Source organism: Salmo salar, chromosome ssa10 (assembly GCF_905237065.1).
Source record: "Salmo salar chromosome ssa10, Ssal_v3.1, whole genome shotgun sequence".
In the NCBI taxonomy this organism is placed as follows: domain Eukaryota; kingdom Metazoa; phylum Chordata; class Actinopteri; order Salmoniformes; family Salmonidae; genus Salmo; species Salmo salar.
The window spans coordinates 105,501,511-105,526,404 of record NC_059451.1 but is presented as its reverse complement, the minus strand read 5'-3'; the positions used below and the strand labels follow the sequence as shown (position 1 = coordinate 105,526,404).

General features: G+C 42.4%; 1 protein-coding gene across 30 annotated transcripts in view; it reads right to left on the bottom strand.

The window, feature by feature from the left end:
• Positions 1 to 18,297: 18,297 nt before the first annotated feature.
• The window catches only part of LOC106561386 (protein-methionine sulfoxide oxidase mical3a), a 157,517-nt gene continuing 150,920 nt past the window's right edge, over positions 18,298 to 24,894 (bottom strand). For 27 of the 30 annotated variants that reach the window (XM_045688313.1, XM_014125290.2, XM_045688312.1 and 24 more), the window contains 3 exons: positions 20,984 to 21,083; positions 20,728 to 20,801; positions 18,298 to 20,500 (listed from right to left, as the gene is read on the bottom strand). In XM_045688313.1, the coding sequence (XP_045544269.1) occupies positions 20,316 to 20,500; positions 20,728 to 20,801; positions 20,984 to 21,083 (359 nt within the window). In that variant the 3' untranslated portion in view covers positions 18,298 to 20,315. Of the gene's footprint in view, positions 20,501 to 20,727; positions 20,802 to 20,983; positions 21,084 to 23,852; positions 23,926 to 24,894 lie in introns of all 30 variants that reach the window. The other 3 variants (XR_006757069.1, XR_001318787.2, XR_006757070.1) reach the window with 1 other exon arrangement.

Sequence of the window (24,894 nt, the reverse complement as noted above, 5' to 3'; positions counted from 1 at the left end):
TGGAGCTCTTGTTTCAGATGGGGTTGTGTGCTGAGGAACATGCATTGTATAGAGCCTGTGGTCTAGGTTGTCAGAACACATTACAGCCACATACGTTACCATCACCAGCCACACACACACACACACACACACACACACACACACACACACACACACACACACACACACACACACACACACACACACACACACACACACACACACACACACACACACACACACACACACACACACACACACAGAGAGAGAGAGCGCGAGAGACAAAGAGAGACAGAAACAGCCTGTCAGGGGGGGAGGGAGAGAGAGAGAGAGAGAGGGGGATAGAGAAAGGAGGACATAGCCTGTCAGGGGGAGGAAAACCTCTCTGCATTGACACATCTATCCTGCCCCCCTTTCTACTCTGAGGCTTCTCCCTCTCTCTTTCTCTCTGAGTGCCCCCCCACCACTCATTTCTTGTTTTCCCTCATCTTATGTTCTGTAAGGCGCCTGTGGTAGCGGCGGTGTGGTGCTCACTTGGCCCACTCCCGGAGACCCTCAAGTAGGCGCCGACGACATTAGGAAGTGGAGGTTGTTGAACAGAAGCACATGGTGTGTAATAGTAAGAGTACAGTAGAAATATTGTCTAACCCTCCATCTCCAGTCTTTAGAGTAGAGAGCAGGCATCCAGCATGGCCCCTGAAGCCCTACTGTGCCGAGACACTCAAGGGGAAACAGTCACTTCTGATCAGCAGACTGCAGCCATATGGTTGACTATCTAATCCAGAGGAGGCTGCTTAGGGGAGGACAGCTCACAATAATGGCTGGAATGGAGTAAATGGAATGGTATCAAACCCATGGAAACCATGTGTTTGGTGTGTTGGATACCAATAAATGTATTCCATTCAAGCCATTATTATGAGACGTCCTCCACTCAGCAGCCTCCTCGGATCTAATCAAATGCCTCTCCAACAAGGGAATATCAATTTGCTCATATTTTCTTTACTTTCTTGGTTAAATTGATACAGTAGTTTTCTGTTCATTCCCAATGTAGCCATACAATGATAAGGGTGACTTGACTGCAGTATGGCATATTATAAAATGTCACCATATAACTTTAGTTTCCATCTTTTCGTTATTTTTGGATTAGCTCTTTGCCCAGAGGAATAGCACACGGGTATCATGTAAACAAAAACAGATTGAACATCCATTTGACTTGAAACAGACTGACCCCCTGTATGCAGCACTCAGAAGCACAACACCATATTCCTTTTACTCTGCTCCCCTAAGTGCTGCTACAGGATGAGTCTTGGAAGGCCTCTGGTACACGGTTTACGAAGCCAAATGACTCTTGATGAACTTGTTGGGAGCACTAACCTGGCTGATCGAATATGTTCAGAGCATATTTTAACATTTTAAAACAAGCATGAGTTTTAAAGATAGACTCCATAGTGGTGGGAAACAGCACCATGGTCAGCAGAGGTGGGGAGTGTTGCACATCAAGGGATAAAACTTTCAGTACATATGCTGCGGGTGCAATGATGTCCGAGGGAAAAATAACAGTGTTTGTTGATGGTAGTAACTACTTTGTTGTTGTATTATCGTAAACGTACGTGGCAGTTTCACCATTAAGGATTCCAGCTTTAAAGTTAATTAAACAGTTAATGCACTCTAATACAATACAAATTAATTTCCTACTGTAATCAATTTTACACCTCTCATGGGCTGCGTTTAGACAGACAGCCCAAATCTGACCTTTTTTTTCTTAATTTTTTTTACTAATTAAGATCAGCTCTGAAAAACATTTGTGAAAATATCTGATGTGATTGGTCAAAAGACCAACTAGTGGAAAAACATCAGAACTTGGCTGTCTGTCTAAATAAAGCCATGGTAGCACATTGGTCAGTCCAGTCAAGTAGAGTTGATTGTCTATGTAAATGAAACTTCTGCACAGTAATAATGTATTCTAAAAATAAAAAGTAACACTCTTGCCTTTCTTGCACTAAACACTCGCACTTGTCTTTTCTTACTAGCTCTGACTTTGTTGATAGCTACTTTAATGAGGAAACATTTATTATGACTGTGATGTTGTTGCCCCACCTTGCTATCTTAAGATGAATGCACTAACTGTAAGTTGTTCTGGATAAGAGTGTCTGTTTAATGACTCAAATGTAAACAAAAATTATAATAATGTCTTCTGAATGTGGTTTGCTTGTCCGACCTTGATGGCAATTTAATCAGCGGAGGTCATTGTTTGATGATGACAAAATGTAAAGATTTACAGCTGCAAATTGACACAGAGGAACATCTGACCTCTTTAGCCATTTTCTCAGCCTGGTCATATAAATGGGTCTCCAGAAGTCCAAAGAATAGAATCCTTTTAGGTACCTGCAGGCAAAAGTACAGAGAATCTCAATACAGTAGATATTGTACAGGTATGAAAGCAGTCATATAGCAATGCCAGACACAAGGCTAGCTAGCTAGTTCATTATTTTAGTGAAATAATGAAGCATGCATTGATTTTGTGGGATCACAGAGCACAGTTGACAAGGAAAACAATTAAGGATAAAACATTTAAATAAATACACTGCTCAAAAAAATAAAGGGAACACTTAAACAACACAATGTAACTCCAAGTCAATCACACTTCTGTGAAATCAAACTGTCCACTTAGGAAGCAACACTGATTGACAATACATTTCACATGCTGTTGTGCAAATGGAATAGACAACAGGTGGAAATTATAGGCAATTAGCAAGACACCCCCAATAAAGGAGTGGTTCTGCAGGTGGTAACCACAGACCACTTCTCAGTTCCTATGCTTCCTGGCTGATGTTTTGGTCACTTTTGAATGCTGGTGGTGCTTTCACTCTAGTGGTAGCATGAGACTGAGTCTACAACCCACACAAGTGGCTCAGGTAGTGCAGCTCATCCAGGATGGCACATCAATGCGAGCTGTGGCAAGAAAGTTTGCTGTGTCTGTCAGCGTAGTGTCCAGAGCATGGAGGCGCTACCAGGAGACAGGCCAGTACATCAGGAGACGTGGAGGAGGCCATAGGAGGGTAACAACCCAGCAGCAGGACCGCTACCTCCGCCTTTGTGCAAGGAGGAGCAGGAGGAGCACTGCCAGAGCCCTGCAAAATGACCTCCAGCAGGCCACAAATGTGCATGTGTCTGCTCAAACGGTCAGAAACAGACACCATGAGGGTGGTATGAGGGCCCGACGTCCACAGGTGGGGGTTGTGCTTACAGCCCAACACCGTGCAGAACGTTTGGCATTTGCCAGAGAACACCAAGATTGGCAAATTCGCCACTGGCGCCCTATGCTCTTCACAGATGAAAGCAGGTTCACACTGAGCACGTGACAGACGTGACAGAGTCTGGAGACGCCGTGGAGAACGTTCTGCTGCCTGCAACATCATCCAGCATGACCGGTTTGGCGGTGGTTCAGTCATGGTGTGGGGTGGCATTTCTTTGGGGGGCCACACAGCCCTCCATGTGCTCGCCAGAGGTAGCCTGACTGCCATTAGGTACCGAGATTAGATCCTCAGACCCCTTGTGAGACCATATGCTGGTGCGGTTGGCCCTGGGTTCCTCCTAATGCAAGACAATGCTAGACCTCATGTGGCTGGAGTGTGTCAGCAGTTCCTGCAAGAGGAAGGCATTGATGCTATGGACGGTTCCGCCCGTTCCCCAGACCTGAATCCAATTGAGCACATCTGGGACATCATGTCTTGCTCCATCCACCAACGCCACGTTGCACCACAGACTGTTCAGGGGTTGGCGGATGCTTTAGTCCAGGTCTGGGAGGAGATCCCTCAGGGGACCATCCGCCACCTCATCAGGAGCATGCCCAGGCATTGTAGGGAGGTCATACAGGCACGTGGAGGCCACACACACTACTGAGCCTCATTTTTGACTTGTTTTAAGGACATTACATCAAAGTTGGATCAGCCTGTAGTGTGGTTTTCCACTTTAATTTTGAGTGTGACTCCAAATCCAGACCTCCATGGGTTGATAAATTGGATTTCCATTGATTATTTTTGTGTGATTTTGTTGTCAGCACATTCAACTATGTAAAGAAAAAAGTATTTAATAAGATTATTTCTTTCATTCAGATCTAGGATGTGTTGTTTAAGTGTTCCCTTTATTTTTTTGAGCAGTATATTTCACCTTTATTTAACCAGGTAGGCTAGTTGAGAAGAAGTTCTCATTTGCAACTGCAACCTGGCCAAGATAAAGCATAGCAATTCGACACATACAACAACACAGAGTTACACGTGGAATAAACAAAACATACAGTCAATAATACAGTAGAACAAAAGAAAACAAAAGGTCTATATACAGTGAGTGCAAATGAGGTAAGTTAAGGCAATAAATAGGCCATGGTGGCGAAGTAATTACAATATAGCAATTAAACACTGGAATGATAGATGTGCAGAAGATGAATGTGCAAGTAGAGATACTGGGGTGCAAAGGAGCAAAATAAATAAATAAATACAGTATGGGGATGAGGTAGGTAGATAGATGGGCGGTTTACAGATGGGCTATGTACAGGTGCAGTGATCTGTGAGCTGCTCTGACAGCTGGTGCTTAAAGCTAGTGAGGGAGATATGAGTCTCCAGCTTCAGAGATTTTTGCAGTTCGTTCCAGTCATTGGCAGCAGAGAACTGGAAGGTAAGACGACCAAAGGAGGAATTGGCTTTGGGGGTGACCAGTGAGATATACCTGCTGGAGCGCGTGCTACGAGTGGGTGCTGCTATGGTGACCAGTGAGCTGAGATAAGGCGGGGCTTTACCTAGCAGAGACTTGTAGATAACCTGTAGCCAGTGGGTTTGGCGACGATGAGTATGAAGCGAGGGCCAACCAACGAGAGCGTACAGGTCGCAATGGTGGGTAGTGTATGGGGCTTTGGTGACAAAAAGGATGGCACTGTGATAGACTGCATCCAGTTTGTTGAGTAGAGTGTTGGAGGCTATTTTTAAAATTGTATAAACTGCCTTAATTTTGATGGACCCCAGGAAGAGTATCTCAAAAAATTAAGGCAGTTTATACAATTTTAAAACATTACAATACATTCACAGATTTCACAACACAATGTGTGCCCTCAAGCCCCTACTCCACCACTTCCACATATCTACTGTACCAAATCCAGGTGTATGTATAGTGTGTGTGTGTGTGTGTGTGTGTGTGTGTGTGTGTGTGTGTGTGTGTGTGTGTGTGTGTGTGTGTGTGTGTGTGTGTTGCTTCACAGTCCCGCTGTTCCATAAGCTGTTTTTTTTTTTACCTGGGATCTATAATAAATACAAATACAGCTTTGCTCACTCTTGGCATTCTCTCAACCAGCTTCATGAGGTAGTCATCTGGAATGCATTTCATTTGAGTTTGAGTTTATTTTTACAGGGACAGTGCACATTAATCAATGTTTCAGTAAAAGTGCCGGTTTAAGCCCGCCGGCTACTTTTCAACCGCAGTCCCTGGGCAGGTTATTAAAAACAATTACAATAACAATACAGACAATCATTGAGCAGTGAGCACATGAAGAGCAACATAGCACTAACAAGACGTAGCATGCAGACAGAGCAACATAGCACAAAAAGCAACAAGACAAAATCCATAAAAGCAACAAAATGTTTCCACACCTCACAAGCAACAGACAACATGGAAAGCAGTAATACACAACTAGGGATTATGTTCACAAATCTGATTGGCCTTTAGCCATGTCTTCATGTTTTTTGTGAACGTGTGATAGGTGTTGCAGTTATGTGTGTCTGATGGCAGTATATTCCAAACATGGGAAGCTCTCACAGAGAAAGCAGATTGACTAAAGGTGCTTTTTCTTAAGGGAACTATACAGTCACCTCTCATGGCAGACCTTGTGGATCTGCTGCCAGGTTTAACAAAAGTACTGAGTGGAGGGGGAGCCAGGCCATCTAGGATCTTGAATACAAGACATGCGTCGGTGTATTGCACAAGATTTTTCCAACTCAGGAGCTCATGCTTTCTGAGGATGTAACAGTGATGATGGCAATTGGGCTCCCTATCAAGCACTTTGCGAGCCTGTTTGTAGACAGACTGAATGGGTTTTAATGTTGTACAGCAAGCTTGGGCCCAACTAGTCAAGCAGTATGTTAAGTGGGGGAGTATCATAGATTTGAAGTACAGTTTTGCTACCTCTGTAGTCAAACAATTTCGTATAAATCGGAAATTAGCTAGGTTGAGTTTGGTTATTTGAATTACCCTTTTCACCTACTTTTTAAAAGAGAGGTTGGAATCAAGTATGATGCCAAGGAACTTAAAATCAGATACCACCTGGAGCTTCTCCCCTGACACATAGACATCTGGCTCAGTGGCATCAGTTGCCCTCTTTGTGAAGAACATGCAGACAGTTTTTTTCACATTGAGATGCAAACATGAGTGACTGAGCCACTTTGTAACCTGGACCATTACAGTAGTGAGTTCTTGTGAAGCTTGTTGTGTGCTCTTTGCATGCACACATGTGTGCCTAGTTAAAAGTGAATTTGTGATTGGCATTTGAGCCAATCAATTGTGTTGTGACAAGGTAAGGCTGGTATACAGAAGATAGCCCTATTTGGTAAAGACCAAGTCCATATTATGGCAAGGACAGCTCAAATAAGCAAAGAGAAATGACAGTCCATCATTACTTTAAGACATGAAGGTCAGTCAATTTTGAAACTTTTAAAGTTTCTTCAAATGCAGTCGCAAAAACCATCAAGCACTATGATGAAACTGGCTCTCATGAGAACACCACAAGAAAGGAAGACCCAGAGTTACCTCTGCCCTCAGCTGCAGAGGATAAGTTCATTAGAGTTACCAGTCTCGGAAATTGCAGCCCAAATAACTGCTTCAGAGTTCAAGTAACAGACACATCTCAACATCAACTGTTCAGAGGAGACTCCACATGTGTGGTTCCCACCATGAAGCATGGTCGATGCGGTGTGATGGTGCTTTGCTAGTGACACTGTCGGTGATTTATTTAGAATTTAAGGCACACTTAACCAGCATGGCTACTACAGCATTCCGCAGGGATACGCCATCCCATCTGGTGTGTGCTCAGTGGGACTATCAATTGTTTTTTAACAGGACAATGACCCAAAACACACCTCCAGACTGTGAAAGGGCTATTTGACCAAGAATGAGAGTGATGGAGTGCTGCATCAGATGGCCTGGCCTCCACAATCACCCAACCTCAAACCAATTGAGATGGTTTGGGATGAGTTGGACCGCAGAGTGAAGGAAAAGCAGCCAACAAGTGCTCGGCATATGTGGGAACTCCTTCAAGACTGTTGGAAAAGCATTCCAGGTGAAGCTGGTTGAGAGAATGACAATAGTGTGCAAAGCTGTCATCGAGGCAAAGGGTGGTTACTTTGAAGAATCAAAAATATATTTTGATTTATTTAAAACTTTTTTGGTTACTAAATTATTCTTTATGGGTTATTTCATAGTTTTGATGTCTTAAATCTCTGCCTATCCCAGTCTGCTGTCCCCACTTGCATCAAGATGTCTACCATTGTTCATTTACTCAAGGAAGCAAAGGTAACTGAACTAAATGACTATCGCCCCGTAGCACTCACTTCTGTCATCATGGAGTGCTTTGAGGGGCTAGTTAAGGATAATTTCACCTCTACCTTACCTGACACCCTAGACCCACTTCAATTTGCTTACAACCACAATAGATTGACAGACGATGCAATCGCCATCACACTGCACACTGCCCTATCCCATCTGGACAAGAGGAATACCTATGTAAGAATACTGTTCATTGACTATAGCACAGCATTCAACAGCATAGTACCCTCCAAGCTCATCATTAAGCTCAGTGCCCTGGGTCTGAACCCCGCCCTGTGCAACTGGGTCCTGGACTTCCTGACGGGCCGCCCCCAGATGGTGAAGGTAGGAAACACCACCACTTCGCTGATCCTCAACACTGGGGCCCCACAAGGGTGCATGCTCAGCCCGCTCCTGTACTCCATGTTCACCCATGACTGCGTGGCCACACATGCCTCCAACTCAATCATCTGGTTTCCAGACGACACAACAGTAGTAGGCCTGATTACCAACAATGACGAAACAGGCTACAGGGAAGAGGTGAGGGCCCTGGGATAGTGGTGACAGGAAAATAACCTCTCACTCAATGTCAACAAAACAAAGGATATGATTTTGGACTTCAGGAAACATCAGAGGGAGCACTCCCCTATCCACATTGACGGGACCGCAGTGGAGAAGGTGGAAAGCTTCAGGTTCCTCGGCGTACACATCACTGACGATCTGAAATGGTCCACCCATACAGAGTGTAGTGAAGAAGGCGCAACAGCTCCTCTTCAACCTCAGGAGGCTGAAAGAATTTGGCTTGGCCCCTAAAACTCCCACAAACTTTTACAGATGCACCATTGAGAGCATCCTGTCAGGCTGTATCACCGCCTGGTACGGCAACTGCACCGCCCGCAACCGAGGGCTCGCCAGAGCGTGGTGTGTTCTGCTCAACGCATCACCGGGGGCAAACTACCTACCCTCCAGGACACCAACCACCCGAGCCACAGCCTCTTCACCCCACTATCATCCAAAAAACTTGGTAAGTACAGGTGCATCAAAGACTGAAAAACAGCTTCCATCTTAAGACCATCAGACTGTTAAATAGCCATCACTAGCTGGCTTCCACCCAGTTATGCAACCCTGCACCTTAGAGGCTGCTGCCCTATATACACATAAACTTGGAATCATTGTCTACTTTAATAATGGAACACTAGTCACTTTAATAATGTTTAAATAATGTTTACATACTGCTTTACTCATCTCATTTGTATATACTGTATTCTATTCTACTGTAGTCAATTCTACATTTAGTCAATGCCACTCCGACATTGCTCAATCTAATATTTATATGTTTCTTAATTCCATTATTTTACTTTTAGATTTGTGTGTATTGTTGTGAATCGTTTTTAGATACTATTGCACTGTTGGAGCTAGGAACACAAGCATTTATCTACACCCACAATAACATCTGCTAAATATGTGTATGTGACCCATAACATTTGATTTGATTTCACTGTTATTCTACAATGTAGAAAATAGTGAAAATAAAGAAAAACCCTTGAATGAGTAGGTGTGTCCAAACTTTTGACTGGTACTGTATATGATCAAGAGTGGGTGCGCTCTATTCCTGGCAGGCTGATCAGATTCTATAGCAGCCTCAGAGGCTGATAAATCAGGAGGCTGCCTTGTAGTCTGTCTGCAAGGAGCCTTAGATATGAAACAGCCTACAAGGCAGCATACTGATTTATCAGCCTTTGAGGCTACTATTGAATCTGATCAGCCTGCCTGGAATAGACTTCACCCCCTTTGGATTATACGCATCAGCCTATAAAGCGCTGACAGCTAATCTGCCTGCAAGGAGCTTTACCTATGAAACAGCCTACAAGTCAGCATCCTGACATCAGTCTCTGAGGCTGCTTTCAAATCTGATCAAGCTCTGAGGCTGAAATTGAATCTGATCAACCTGTCAGGAGTGGAGCTCACTCATTGTAAATGTAAATATTATCCACATAACATTAAATGTGTCCCTTATAATTATAAAAGTATCAGTTATACAAGTTAACAACTAGCATTGATAACAAGACTAGCCAAGTTAGCTGCATTGTTCCTTGCATTTTTATATATATTTTGTATTTATTTCACCTTTATTTAACCAGGTAGGCTAGTTGAGAACAAGTTCTCATTTGCAACTGCGACCTGGCCAAGATAAAGCATAGCAATTCGACACATACAACAACAGAGTTACACATGGAACAAACAAAACATACAGTCAATAATACAGTAGAACAAAAGAAAACAAAAAGTCTATATACAGTGAGTGCAAATGAGGTAAGTTAAGGCAATAAATAGGCCATGGTGGCGAAGTAATTACAATATAGCAATTAAACATTGGGATGGTAGATGTGCAGAAGATGAATGTGCAAGTAGAGATCCTGGGGTGCAAAGGAGCAAGATAAATAAATAAATACAGTATGGGGATGAGGTAGGTAGATAGATGGGCTGTTTACAGATGGGCTATGTACAGGTGCAGTGATCTGTGAGCTGCTCTGACAGCTGGTGCTTAAAGCTAGTGAGGGAGATATGAGTCTCCAGCTTCAGAGATTTTTGCAGTTCATTCCAGTCATTGGCAGCAGAGAACCGGAAGGAAAGACGACCAAATGAGGAATTGGCTTTGGGGGTGACCAGTGCGATATACCTGCTGGAGAGCGTGCTACGAGTGGGTGCTGCTATGGTGACCAGTGAGCTGAGATAAGGCGGGGCTTTACCTAGCAGAGACTTGTAGATAACCTGTATCCAGTGGGTTTGGCGACGAGTATGAAGCAATGGCCAACCAATGAGAGCGTACAGGTCACAATGGTGGGTAGTGTATGGGGCTTTGGTTACAAAAAGGATGGCACTGTGATAGACTGCATCCAGTTTGTTGAGTAGAGTGTTGGAGGCTATTTTATAGATGACATCACCAAAGTCGAGGATCGGTAGGATGGTCAGTTTTACGAGGGTATGTTTGGCCGCATGAGTGAAGGATGCTTTGTTGCGATACAGGAAGCCGATTCTAGATTTAATTTTGGATTGGAGATGCTTAATGTGAGTCTGGAAGGAGAGCTTACAGTCTAACCAGACACCCAGGTATTTGTAGTTGTCCACGTATTCTAAGTCAGAGCCGTCCAGAGTAGTGATGCTGGACGGGCGAGCAGGTGCGGGCAGTGATCGATTGAATAGCATGCAATTAGTTTTACTTGCGTTTAACAGCAGTTGGAGGCCACAGAAGGAGAGTTGTATGGCATTGAAGCTCGTCTGGAGGTTAGTTAACAGTGTCCAAAGAGGGGCCAGAAGTATACAGAATGGTGTCATCTGCGTAGAGGTGGATCAGAGAATCACCAGCAGCAAGAGCAACATCATTGATGTATACAGAGAAGAGTCGGCCCGAGAATTGAACCCTGTGGCACACCCATAGAGACTGCATGTGACTGGCTGTGGTCTTCGGGGGTCACACATCCTGGGAGACAGGGCTGCTTGTTAGGCATTGTTCAGTGCTTAAATGCCCCATGAGTGCATAGCAATCACATGGCTCCTTGATGAGGTGGTTATCGTGCATCTGAACAAATTAATGGATGATGCGTGATAATAAAAAGTATCTCGTGATCTTGACAAAACAACTTTTGTTATGTCATGATCATGAGATAAATAAGTTGTGATCTTGACATAAGGGAATAATTGTTTTATTCATATGTCCTCTTTGGACAACTGTTCTTACCTTGAGAAGAAATTATAAACTGTTGGCCTCAGGAGAGTTTTGATGTCAATTGGGATTCTAGTGTGTACTGCCGACAGACACCTTCACTGCATTGAGTCTACTGCAATAGAAAATAGTTTATTATCTCGATAACATAGCCTAGCCTACAAACATTACAGTAGCCAATGTAGCTTGTTGTCATGCTTTTATGCTTGTGTGCACAATGTTATCGATAAAGACGGGACAATGTTGCAGCATCGATTTTAGCATGTAAATTTTTTTTTAAGTGCGATGCCTGCCAGCAATGACACTACACTTTTGAAATGCACAGCGGCAGAATTCAGAACATGGGCGGTTCTTACAGTGTTCTCCCTGTACACCAAGTCAGAACCGTAGGGTAAATAAAGGGGGCATACAGTGGTTCCTCCTTTAAAAAGCTGCGAACTTGCACCGCGGGACTTAGAGGTACCCAGCGTCACGGCTTCATTGCTCCAGACCACCACAAGGGGGAGTTAGAGCACTCATTATGCATTTGTGTCCCAAGGTTTTTATATGACCAATCATATTGAGTGGCAAATTTTGCTGCAAGCCACCCTTGCCTTGTGGCGTTCTTCCACAAAGATGGCTGACAAAACATTACGGTGGAACCAGATGTAAGTTGTTATAACGGCATAACGAGTCAAGCAAAACATGTACAATTAAGAGTAATATGTTAATATAGAGACAAATGTTTGTGCATATTTTTTTGTCATAAAGTAAATTTACGAAAATTGCTATTTAGCAAGTTATCTGACTAGCTAACATTAGCCAGCTAGCTAGTGTTAGGAGAATGAATTTGTAATTCGTGTTGTTCAATGTTTTAGGGACTCCTGAGAAAACCAGCAAAATTGAATGTACAATTGTGTAAGCTTGCCTTACAATGCAGATGAAGTAACATAGCTTGCTAACTATTTACTTGCTTATTGTGTAGTGGAGGATAAAAATAACTGTATGCCTATGGATGTGTAGCTATCTACAGTATGTAGCCGATCTGTCTGTGGACCCTAAAATGTTAGGTTCTGAACTAATATTCATACCAATCTATGAACCTCAGCTATCATAGTTGTTGTATCAACTTCAAGTCTGAAAGGCATTAATGAAGCCTATGGATAGAGTAGAATATAATAACTTTATTGTGCCAAGGATGCAAGTCCTATATACACATGTACTGTAGTTATTACCACGCATGAGATTCCCACATTGTAGCCTGTACATTGAATATATTCACTGATCATGTACTCTTCCTTGGCAAATAAAGGTGCGGTTCAGGTATGAATCTCTGAGACATTATTTTTCAGTCATATCAAACTCCATTATTTGAATGATGCTATTTCTGCATGTATGTATTACAATTATACACTTCAACAGTGTTAACCACTCCTGCTCCTGGGACATCAATGATTACACATTGAAACATGATTGATTTGTAATTCATATATACAGAAAAAGAACTAAGCATATCTAACTCCCTTCATCTGCATTCATCTGAGGACACAGGATAGTATTTCAATGAGCCAGTTCATTTCAACCAGTGGAGACTGTGAAATGCTTTATTGAAATAAGTTCATTATCCAGGTGTCATAAATACATAAATGCACTATAATTATGATAATTGCAATATTATAAATACAAGTTCAATCTGTACTTCAATGCACATATGGTGTGCATTATAAAACAAGGAAGAAAGACGAGGTGGGGAGAGAGGTGTAGAAGACAGAAAGGGAAAGAGGTAAGAACAGCGGCAGACAGCATATGATTCATGAATTACAGTGCTACCAAAATCTTCTCTCAGTTCATCACAATTGCGGTGTCTCCTAACCAGCCTTGGGCTCCCAGTTGGCCCGAAGGTTATCTTAAGAGCAGGTGAGGTGACAATGACGGGACTGGCTTCCTCTCTCACATCATAACATACCTGCAGACGAGAGACAGATGGATAGAGAGAGAGCATGATTAAGCCTTGTTTTTTTTATTCTAACACGGTCAGTCATCATAATCATCCGGAGGTGAAATGCAAAACTGACCTTGGATCATTAACTCTGGTACTACTACATCTCTGTCTGTATTTCAATGTAAAGCATCTCTTTAATAATACTTCCTGTTGACCAGACCAAGTGACCTCTCACCTATGATCATGCTGTGCCCTCTGTGTCAGCCAGTTCAGATGCGGTAGGGGTTCACCAACACAGCTGATATAACCTAGAGGATTTAGGGAGAAGGGGGAGAGGGATGAAGTGAAGAAGAGAGACTTATCGTGTGTGTGTGGTCTCACCTGGTGTCCACACTAAGTTGCTACAGAGTACTTTATGCTGAAAAACAGACACATGAGGACAAGCAATAGAAGATAATGTCAATAGAAGATACTGTATGTGATGCAGACACCTATCGGAGTGTACCTGAAACATTTAAATATAGAGGGCTATGTGTCTCACCACTTGGTTATTGCAAGGCTAACCCCCAGGGAAATCATGAGTTGGCAGCAACAGATAAGTGAAAATGGCTGTGTTTATGTGGTGTAAATCTGAAAATTAGCAGCTGACATCTTAAGGTTTTTTTAATTAACCTGTTATGGCTAGGGGGCAGTATTTTCAAGGCTGGATAAAAAACGTACCCGATTTAATCTGGTTACTACTCCTGCCCAGTAACTAGAATATGCATATAATTATTGGCTTTGGATAGAAAACAAGTTTCTAAAACTGTTTGAATGGTGTCTGTGAGTATAACAGAACTCATATGGCAGGCAAAAACCTGAGAAGATTTCATGCAGGAAGTGGCCTGTCTGACAAGGTGTCGTTCTTCTTGTCTCTGTTTATTGAAGAGTGAGGATCTTAGCTGTCCCGTGACACTTCCTACGGCTGCCATAGGCTCTCAGAAGGCGGCAAAACGCTGAATTGTGGCTTTGCAGGCTCTGGCTGAAAAAAAGTAGCGCGTTTGGGTAGTGGGTGGTTACAGTACTGTGAGACTCAGGCTCGTGCCCGCGTCGACCGAAAGCTTTGTTTTCTTTCCTCTGTTTAGCTAAATGGACATTCCCGGTCGGAATATTATCGCTTTTTTACGAGAAAAATGGCATAAAAATGGATTTTAAACAGCGGTTGACATGCTTCGAGGTACGGTAATGGAATATTACCGGATTTACCATTTCGGATAGTGTCTGGGACGCACGAACAAAACGCCGCTATTCGGATATAACGATGGATTATTTTGGACCAAACCAACATTTGTTATTGAAGTAGCAGTCCTGGGAGTGCATTCTGATGAAGACAACAAAAGGTAATCAAACTTTTATAATAGTAAATCTGATATTGGTGAGTGCTAAACTTGCCGGGTGTCTAAATAGCTAGCCCGTGATGGCTGGGCTATGTACTTAGAATATTGCAAAATGTGCTTTCACCAAAAAGCTATTTTAAAATCGGACATATCGAGTGCATAGAGGAGTTCTGTATCTATAATTCTTAAAATAATTGTTATGCTTTTTGTGAATGTTTATCGTGAGTAATTTAGTAAATTGTTAGCAAATTCCCCGGAAGTTTGCGGGGGGTATGCTAGTTCTGAACGTCACATGCTAATGTGAAAAGCTGTTTTTTGATATAAATATGAACTTGATTGAACAAAACATGCATGTATTGTATAACATAATGTCCTAGGTGTGTCATCTGATGAAGATCATCAAAGGTTAGTGCTGCATTTAGCTGTCTTCTGGGTTTTTGTGACATTATATGCTAGCTTGAAAAATGGGTGTCTGATTATTTCTGGCTTGGTACTCTGCTGACATAATCTAATGTTTTGCTTTCGCTGTAAAGCCTTTTTGAAATCGGACAGTGTGGTTAGATAAAGGAGAGTCTTGTCTTTAAAATGCTGTGAAATAGTCATATGTTTGAAAAATTGAAGTTTTTGTATTTTTGAGGAATTTGTAATTCGCGCCACGCCTATCATTGGATATTGTGAAGGAGGGCTAATAGCTGAACAATAGACTATTCAACCTTTACTAAAGAATTGTCTAATAGCCGAGCTATGTGTGAACCCCTCCCTCTCCTATCACAGACCAGATTTGTCCTGACGACGAAGGGGTAGCTTGCTACTCAATGTAATGTGATGACTTTTCAAATAAGTTACCTTACACATTATGTTGGCTAACAATATGTTAGCTACGCTGTCCTTACGAACAACATAGCATATCATTTCAGCAGTATGTACCGGTATGTTAGCTAGCTGCCTTACGTTAGTAGTTATACATCAAACTTGCCAGTATATTATCTATAGGCTATCTAAATACCCAACGTTTATTGACTTGATTATTCTCGTCATTCTTAGCTTAGCTCAATGGTATAGTCATTGTGCTTTCTCAATGGACATTTGAGTGCTTTCGTAAATTCGCTCTGGCTATCTATAGGCTGGACAATAGAACGAGTCATAGCGGCTTAAGAACGTTGGCTAAACTGGAACACTAGCGCGAGCCCATAGCAAATGAATGTAATCGAACGTTCGCAGAACCTGTTTTGACTGGAGTGATGCTTAGAATTCCATAAAAAATGTATCCCTTTTTATTTAACCACTACAATCTGGTCGTCGGACAAAACTGGAAAAATACAATTTCTGGTCTAGCGATCGATGACAAACGAGCTCGCTGCCCAGACTTACATAATTACAAAGAGGAGAGTCTCTTGATTAAAATGGTGCCCGTGTAACAGTTTTGCTTCCGTCCCTCTCCTCGCCCCTACCTGGGCTCGAACCAGACAACAGCCACACATAGACAACAGCCACCCTCGAAGCATCGTTACCCATCGCTCCACAAAAACCACAGCCCTTGCAGAGCAAGGGGAACAACTACTTCAAGCTCTCAGAGCGAGTGACGTCATTGATTGAAACGCTATAATATTAATCAAATTAATTAAGCCAAATTTCTTAAAATCAATCCCATATACTCGGTTGTGCATCAAGAATTATTACAAAAATAGGTTTTAAATTCTCTGTTAATGCTATACGGAATACTATCAAATGCTTCTCAAAGATGCTCTCTGATGGTCAAACTAGCAATAACTTGCAGTAACAGAAGAAATGGCTGACAATTAAATGACGTGCCACAGAATGCTGCAGCAGCATGCAGGGTGTGCCGCAGTATGACGCAACTGTTAAAGGAGGAACCACTGTATAAGCAGACAATGAAAGCTCTTACAATATTTGATGATTACATTTTCCTAGAACAGGTTATAGGCTACGTGTGCATCACCAAGTCAGAACAGTAGGCAAAATGAAGATGGGTAAATAGACCAAATTATTAGGATGAGGCACATGGGCTACTAATATCTTACAATTTTTAAAATTGTATTTAACTAGGCAAGTGAGTTAAGAACAAATTCTTATTTACAATGATGGCCTACTGTACAACATACACTTTCTTAGCTACAGTATACAACCTTTGTGGGCAAATTTTGTCATCAAAGTCTGGCATTCTCTGGATTTATGGTGCTTTCAAAACAACTGGAGGCCAGATTTACAATTCCGAGTTGAAAGACCGTTCAAAATGTATTTTCCCAGTCGGAGCTCAATTATTCCCGACTTCCCAGTTGTCTTGAACTCCATGAAGTCAAGTTTTCACAGTTCTGAGTTAAGTTGTTTTGAGCACGGCACAAATCATGCTTTATTTACAGCATGGCCAATGTTGAATGTATATCATTTGAAACTTGGAAAACAGCCCCTTAAAATCCGAGATTTGGGACCACACTGCCACTGTCACTGATTCCTTCCAAACCACTCGTTGAATTTGCGATTTCCAACTTGTTGTGTAATGTTTATGTCCAATGGCCAATGAGCACAGATATATTTTATCTATAATTTCTCTTCATATGACAAGGATTAAAAAGGATTTGCCAGTAGATTGTTGACTTGATTCATTATTTGTGGCCAACGACCTTGAGCCTTCTTGGATGGGCACTTCTGTAACTCTATGGCAGCACCCAAAGGGCCAGAATTTTCGAGGTCTCCTCTTAGACTTTGCAGTGACGTAGTGTCCCCATGAGTGACAGAACACTGAGCCAATCACAGCTCCATATTTTCTGCTGGCTTGCCCCACCACAAAAAAACATTGAGCTAGGCTGAAACACCTGCATTTTGGAGCTGCCTTACTCAGGAAAACAAAAGAGAGACCATGTTTCTACGCGGCTTTATTAATTCAATGATATATTTTGACATTGTGTGCATACTGATATGTGACACGTATTAATGCCAAAATAACATGAAAACCAGGCAAGCCCCAGCTGCCCTGAATGAAGGGTCGCCACTGCAATGGTGTAAAATGTAGCTATCAACTGTAAAGCAGCTGTAAACCTCTGTTGGGAATTTGGCATGGCCAAACAATCACCGCAGTAGCTTATGCTACTTATTCCTTATAATATATTATTATGGACTACTGAACTTAAACAAATACTATGCAATGCAATGCATACCATGCAGCATTGGTCATCTTACCTGAGAGTCCCAGAAACAAGATGCAATCCTTTCTGCTCAGCTGTCTTGCATGTCTAAAAACTTTTTTGTCTTGTCTGCAGACATCCACCCCTTGTTACAGATATGGCCCCGCTGGAATACTGGATACACAGAAATATCGGAGTGGAGTTTTCAACCGGCAAGTGGATCAAATCTGTCAGTGTGTGAAGAAACTAAATGTCAGGTTTTGCCCTTGTCGTACAGTAAAAGTGAAAAAGTCCTTTAATTAATTTGTCGCCAGGTTCGTGTAACACATACTGTCATGTTGGGAAGATTCTGAGACAGATGCACTTATTTAATATGCCATAAAAGAAGCACTCCTGGTTTGAATTGGGCAAATAATCAAGCTCAGCTTTTCATCAGGTGTGCTAGTTCTGGAATAGACCAAATAAGTGGAATTGACAGTGGGTAGCCTACTATGCAGGACAGTCATTAAGGTGAATATTCACATTTCTATCATAAAGTTATAGTTGTAGTAAGTTTATACAGAAGCCTACCCATAAAAGGAGACATGCTTTTCTAAATGAACAACTGCATTGCTTTATTGCCGTTTCAGCATACATCCAACACCCTATGCATTTGGGCTAAATGAAGCAGCATTTACATATTTGTCGTGTGTGTCAACATACAGTTTTAAAAATGAGGATTCATTTTTCTTTACATATGATACATTTTTGCACACATGTTTATAAATATCAATAAAATCTGTCAAACTTATCACACACCATCTAAACCAGCCTTGAAATGATGTAACTTTTTTGTATTCACAGCTCCGTTTAATTCTTACACAAATGCTCACTCTGTGTATCTATCAATACAGAAAAATATATAAAACTGTGACCAACCAAAGATTTACAGTTTGGCAGAAAGGCTAGTAAGGTCAAATGCCAAACAGAATAGAAGTGGTTTAGAGCAACATTCCTGTCTCCACTTCTACTCATAACTGCTGTCTGACAACCTGTAGTTGTATGAAAGGATTTTACCAAAAAACACAAAATAGAAATGTACCTCTGGTGGGATACATAAAAGTTTAAACCCTAAAAAGAAAACTAAAATATTAAAACAGAAGTGAAAAAGGCATCTTGCGTCAAAGCAGGTCATGTACCTCAGCTCCAGGGGTAGCGAAGCCAGAGTTCTGTGGTTTAGAACAATGATATTGAAGGATATCCACTGACGCAAGTGTCTCATGACACCAGTTAGTGATGTCAGTTCACTTATGGTATTATGATAACACGATGCATTTATACTGTGTAAGCCCAATAAGACACTGCCCCTAATGTTGTTCTCTTCACTGTTTAACCTACACTGAGGACATTTCATGGTATATGCCAATTAATATAGAATAAGGGCTACTGATTATAAAATGAAATATCAGTGTGATTTATGGTGAATGGCATGGTATGGAGAAGCCACATGATCACTCAGAACTAGGACACCAAGAGATGTGTCAAGTGGGTTGCTTGCTGAAGTGGACATGTGTCAATGAATCTATGCTACAAGTTAACTATTCACACCAGCACAACTTTCAGAGTCAAAGACAATGTAACGCAGGATATTTTTCTGAGCCTGCAGCAGCCTCCACCCCTTACACAATGGCTTCTTGGTGATGGAGTTTTCAGTTGATTTCCTTGCAGTCAATGTTATAAAGAGAGCACATGTGCAATCCGTCGAGCCTCCAGTTCAGGCACTCTCCTCCGTGAACACGGAAAATACCAAAAACAGTTAATTCAGGTTCTCTATCAAAACCAAGCTAATAAATACAAAACAACCAAGTGACCAGATTCCATTGATCCTTAGTGTTGACTCTTCGGGTGAATCTCTGTGCAAAAAAATGATGGGACTTTTAGAGTCTCGTCCTTATTGGCTCCTCAGAATGTGGAAGCCAAAGTGTAATTGGAGTGAAAGGCAGCTAAAGCAGAGGATGTCCCTCTGCAGTCAGCAGTCACAATAGTAGTGTATGTCATGAGGTTAGGTTGAGACTGATAGAATGAGAGAGACCACTCCTCCCCTTCCCACAGAAACCCTGTAACAGTCAATAGGTCAAGGGCCTACCCTCATCTAAAACCACCGCTTTGCTAATATGTCGTGTTCTACACATGTAGTGCATTGAAACAGGTATCATACATTGAATTCCTTTACATCAGCAGGACCTAACCTCTTTCTTCCCTTTGCGTGTTTGAGATTAAAATAAATAATAAAAAATAGTTCCCCATTCTGGAGAACCACTCCAGAAGAACTTCTGAAGTTCTGAGAAAGTCCAGGCTGTAGTTGGTCCTCCTACCGTGATTTGATAATGAAGGGATATATCACTGGAGGTAATGATGCCTGGCTGGTGGCAGGGTAGATATGTAAACATTATAGACTGCTCCAACAGAGGAGCCGTAATGGGACAACTCCATTCTGCACACATTCTCTGCTGGGTTATCTGGGACCAAGCATGAGACCGTGGGTTGGGCCTTCACTGAGCCCTGACACAGAGGAGGGGTAGTGTATTATCTGAGTTACGGTGGATGGTGAGTTTAGCCTCTCCTCTTCAGGCCCAGTTGAGGTTGAAGCCCTTGGAAAGCATGACAGACTCCAGGTCCTTGTCCTCCTCCTTCTCACTGAGCCTCTGCTCCTCCAGGAGGGCTACCAGGGAGTCTCTCTGCTCCACCACCTCCAACATCTCATTCAGGATGTGCTTCTCCTGTGCCAGCTCCACCTCTGTCTTCAGGTGGTCTGAGGAGGAGAGGGGGATGAAAGAGAGAAAGAGGGACAGATAAGTAGAGAACTCATATATGGAGAGGAAAGTGAAAAAAAGTGTCTCACTCTGAGGTAATCAGGATTTGATGAAACCATGAATGTTGTTTCCCATGGTCCTGTACCTTTCATATTTTTTATGCTGCACACGAATTGCCCTTGGGGGAAAATAAAGATTTATTGAATTGAAAATTGCCGGTCCTTACCTTCAATTGCCATTCGTTCCCTCAGGTCCTGCTGCAGTCGACTCTGGCGATCCTCCAGCTCCAGTTCTCGTGCACTGGGGGACAGAAAGATAGACTTACGGCCCAACTTTACACCTGTGGCCCTGAATTATGTCTCACGTCTAAATGATGTCTCCAGTCTGTCTAAATTATGTCTATCTACCTTTAGTTACAGCACCTTAGATACAGAGTTCACCTTCAGTAGGCCTATAACAAAGAATAATAATGGTTAACTCACAATATCATCAGCTCAGATTCGTATCGCACCAGGGCGTTTTTCTCCTGGACCAGTTTGAACCACTCCTGCATGAGCTTGGGGTCGTCCTTTTTTCCCATCCCTGGAAGAAGAAGCAACAAAGAAAGGGCAGTGAGGGAAACGGCAGGGCAGAGGAGGCTTTAGGTGGGTCTGATGCAGACACTGACACAGGCAATGCAATGACAGCCAAGCCAAGACGTCTTTGTTCTGGGAATGGATGGCGAAGTGGGGATGATGGGCCGGGCTGGGCCGGACTGTTGACCAGGGGTCGGGATGGTCTTGCCGTATGCCTCACAGAAGATGAAGTGGAGGAGATTTCAACTTTGGAAAATGCGCGGGAAAAACAGGTGTTTCAAAGTTGAGAGTTTGTGTATCACTAACTTCTGAGACAGATGCCCTTGCTACTGTACTGTAATAATAATAATCAATAACAACACACTGAACAAAAATATAAACGCAACATGTAAAGTGTTGGTCCCATGATTCATGAGCTGAAATAAAAGATCCCAGAAATGTTCCATAAGCACAAAAAGCTTATTTCTCTCACATTTTGTACACAAATTTGTTTACATCCCTGTTAGTGAGGATTTCTCCTTTGCCAAGATAATCCATCCACCTAACAGGTGTGGCATATCAAGAAACTGATTAAAAAGCATGATCATTACACTGGTGCACCTTGTGCTGGGGACAATAAAAGACCACTCTAAAATGTGAAATTTTGTCACACAACAAATACAAGGCCACAGATGTCGCAAGTTTTGATGGAGCTCTTCCATGGCCTGCATACTCAGACATGTCACCCATTGATCACGTTTGGGATGCTGTGGATCGGCATTTTACGACAGCACGTTCCAGTTCCCGCCACTATCCAGCAACTTCGCACAGCCATTGAAGAGGAGTGGGACAACATTCCACAATCAACAGCCTGATCAACTCTATGCGAAGGAGATGTGTCGCATGAGGCAAATGGTGGTCACACCAAATACTGACTGGTTTTCTGAACCACGCCCCTACCTTTTTTAAAAAGATATGTGACCAACAGATGCATATCTGTATTCCCAGTTGTGAAATCCATAGATTAAGGCCTAATGAATTCATTTTAATTTATTTCCTTATATGAACTGTAACTCAGTAAAATCTTTGAAATTGTTACATGTTGCGTTTATATTTTTGTTCAGTATATATGCCATTTAGTCCCACCTGCATACATTTTTAACATACGGGTGGTCCCGGGAAACAAAAACACTATCCTGGTGTTGGAAGCGCCATGTTCTACCAACTGAGCTACAGAGGACCACTGTATGTTCAGAGCAGTTGTCGTCTCCTACCACTGTTTGTGTCCCCCTTACGGAGAGGGCCATAGGTAGGGGGACAGGGCAGAAATCCGTGGTCTATTCCACCACGTTGTACCCAGGACGTTGTACTCAGGGAAACCTATGGAAGTTCTACACAGAGATAAAACACCAGAAGAGTTTCTCTCTATGGAAGTTCTACACAGAGATAAAACACCAGAAGAGTTTCTCTCTATGGAAGTTCGACACAGAGATAAAACACCAGAAGAGTTTCTCTCTATGGAAGTTCTACACAGAGATAAAACACCAGAAGAGTTTCTCTCTATGGAAGTTCTACACAGAGATAAAACACCAGAAGAGTTTCTCTCTATGGAAGTTCTACACAGAGATAAAACACCTGAAGAGTTTATTCTCTATGGAAGTTCTACACAGAGATAAAACACCAGAAGAGTTTATTCTCTATGGAAGTTCTACACAGAGATAAAACACCAGAAGAGTTTATTCTCTATGGAAGTTCTACACAGAGATAAAACACCAGAAGAGTTTCTCTCTATGGAAGTTCTACACAGAGATAAAACACCAGAAGAGTTTATTCTCTATGGAAGTTCTACACAAGTTCTACACAGACATAAAACACCTGAAGAGTTTATTCTCTATGGAAGTTCTACACAGAGATAAAACACCAGAAGAGTTTATTCTCTATGGAAGTTCTACACAGAGATAAAACACCAGAAGAGTTTATTCTCTATGGAAGTTCTACACAGAGATAAAACACCAGAAGAGTTTATTCTCTATGGAAGTTCTACACAAGTTCTACACAGACATAAAACACCTGAAGAGTTTATTCTCTATGGAAGTTCTACACAGAGATAAAACACCAGAAGAGTTTATTCTCTATGGAAGTTCTACACAGAGATAAAACACCAGAAGAGTTTATCTCTATGGAAGTTCTACATCCCTACATGCAACAATGTACCACCAGTAGAAATAAAGGATCCTGTCAGATCCTATTTATACAGAGCGGTTTCAAAAAACATGTGTTATGAATTATTTAATTCTCCCTATAGCTTCTACTACTGGGTCAGATGATGGCGTCGATCTGTCATTTAGACCAATAGTGAAGCTATCATACTCCCCTATTAGATCTGCCTGAGAGAGAGGCCTCTACTGGTATTTGGCATGCATTACTGCAGTCAAGGGCCAGCGGCCAAATAACTTTTACCCTTGTGCCACTGTAAAGGTGGCCAGTCCATGCTATGCTATAGAAAGTCTGCTAGCATTTTTCATCTGTCGCACGTAGGTGGGAGCCAAGCGGTTTCAATGAGACACTGGGGGGCAAACCATTGATGCAGCATGACGTACTTAGCTGGAGTGGTGGAGTGTCTTGCAAAACGAAAAGGAAAAACACAGTACACACATAAATCGAATGGCTGTGCTCTCGGGTGCTGCTGCCGGCTTTCGCTGATTAACAGACAAGGACAGAGAGGCAAAGCGGAGTTCCTCAGACGGAGGAACTCAGACAGGACAAAGAGGAGATGGAAACAGGTGGATATGCTAACTTATCCAACAATGTGCTTGCTTTTCCCTCTCCCTCTCTCTTTCTCTTTCTTTCTTTGCGCCTCGTCCACCACCCTTAGCCCAGGTTCCAAGATCACAGGAGAGAAGAGCCACAGTTAACAACATAACACACATCCAGCCTGAAAACCAGATCGCACAGAACACACACAGGCATGTTTTGTTTACATTGATCAGAAGGCTTCTCAAGCAGTTTCACACAGACATACATGTGTTAGAGACAGTAGACCAGATGATCCAGAATGTTGTATATTGATAGAATATGCAAAACTGAGATGTGTCACAAGTTGTAGGACTATCGCTCTCTTTATCAAAACCTTGTCACACACAGTCTTAGTTGTAACACACTATAGTCGAGAGAGAGGCTGTCAGGCAGCTTTCACACACTATAGAGAGACTACACCACTCAGTAGTGGGAGATAGATGGTTTTTCATGTCCATTAGTTTTACAGCAAACAGAGGACATGCTTTTGATTAAACACACAATGAAGCAGAGTAGTTTCCCCTTTAGCTGCAGCCTCTTGGAATGATGGAAAAATGTGTGCACAATAGTTGTTTACTTACTTGGGTTGTTAACCAGGGTTGAGGGCTTTCTAATATGTTTCTGCTTGAGACTGTAAATCTCAAGGGCAAATTCATCTAGGAGGGGTCTATAGAAGGGTCCATGTTACATTGTTGATTCAAGACAGTAAATAAACCATTTAAAAATACTATTGGCGACGGTGTGCACTAGGTTTCGGAGTATCCTCAACTCAACAAACCAAAAGTCGCATAGACATGTCCTGTCCTTATTTTCTCATCTACACCGTTCCAGTTTACAAATGTCTACATAAATGTGTGTAATGTTCAGTGTGATACAACTATGGTAGATAGCGAACGGTGACATCCTGGGGAAATCTACTGAGCCTGGACACACACAGGGAGAGGAGGAGGAAGAGGTGGGGGGGGGTGAGGGAGAGGAGTTTCAGGAGACCGGGGGGAGGAGCCCTGCTTCGTGGATCCCCGCGGTCGGTTGCTGTGGTAACC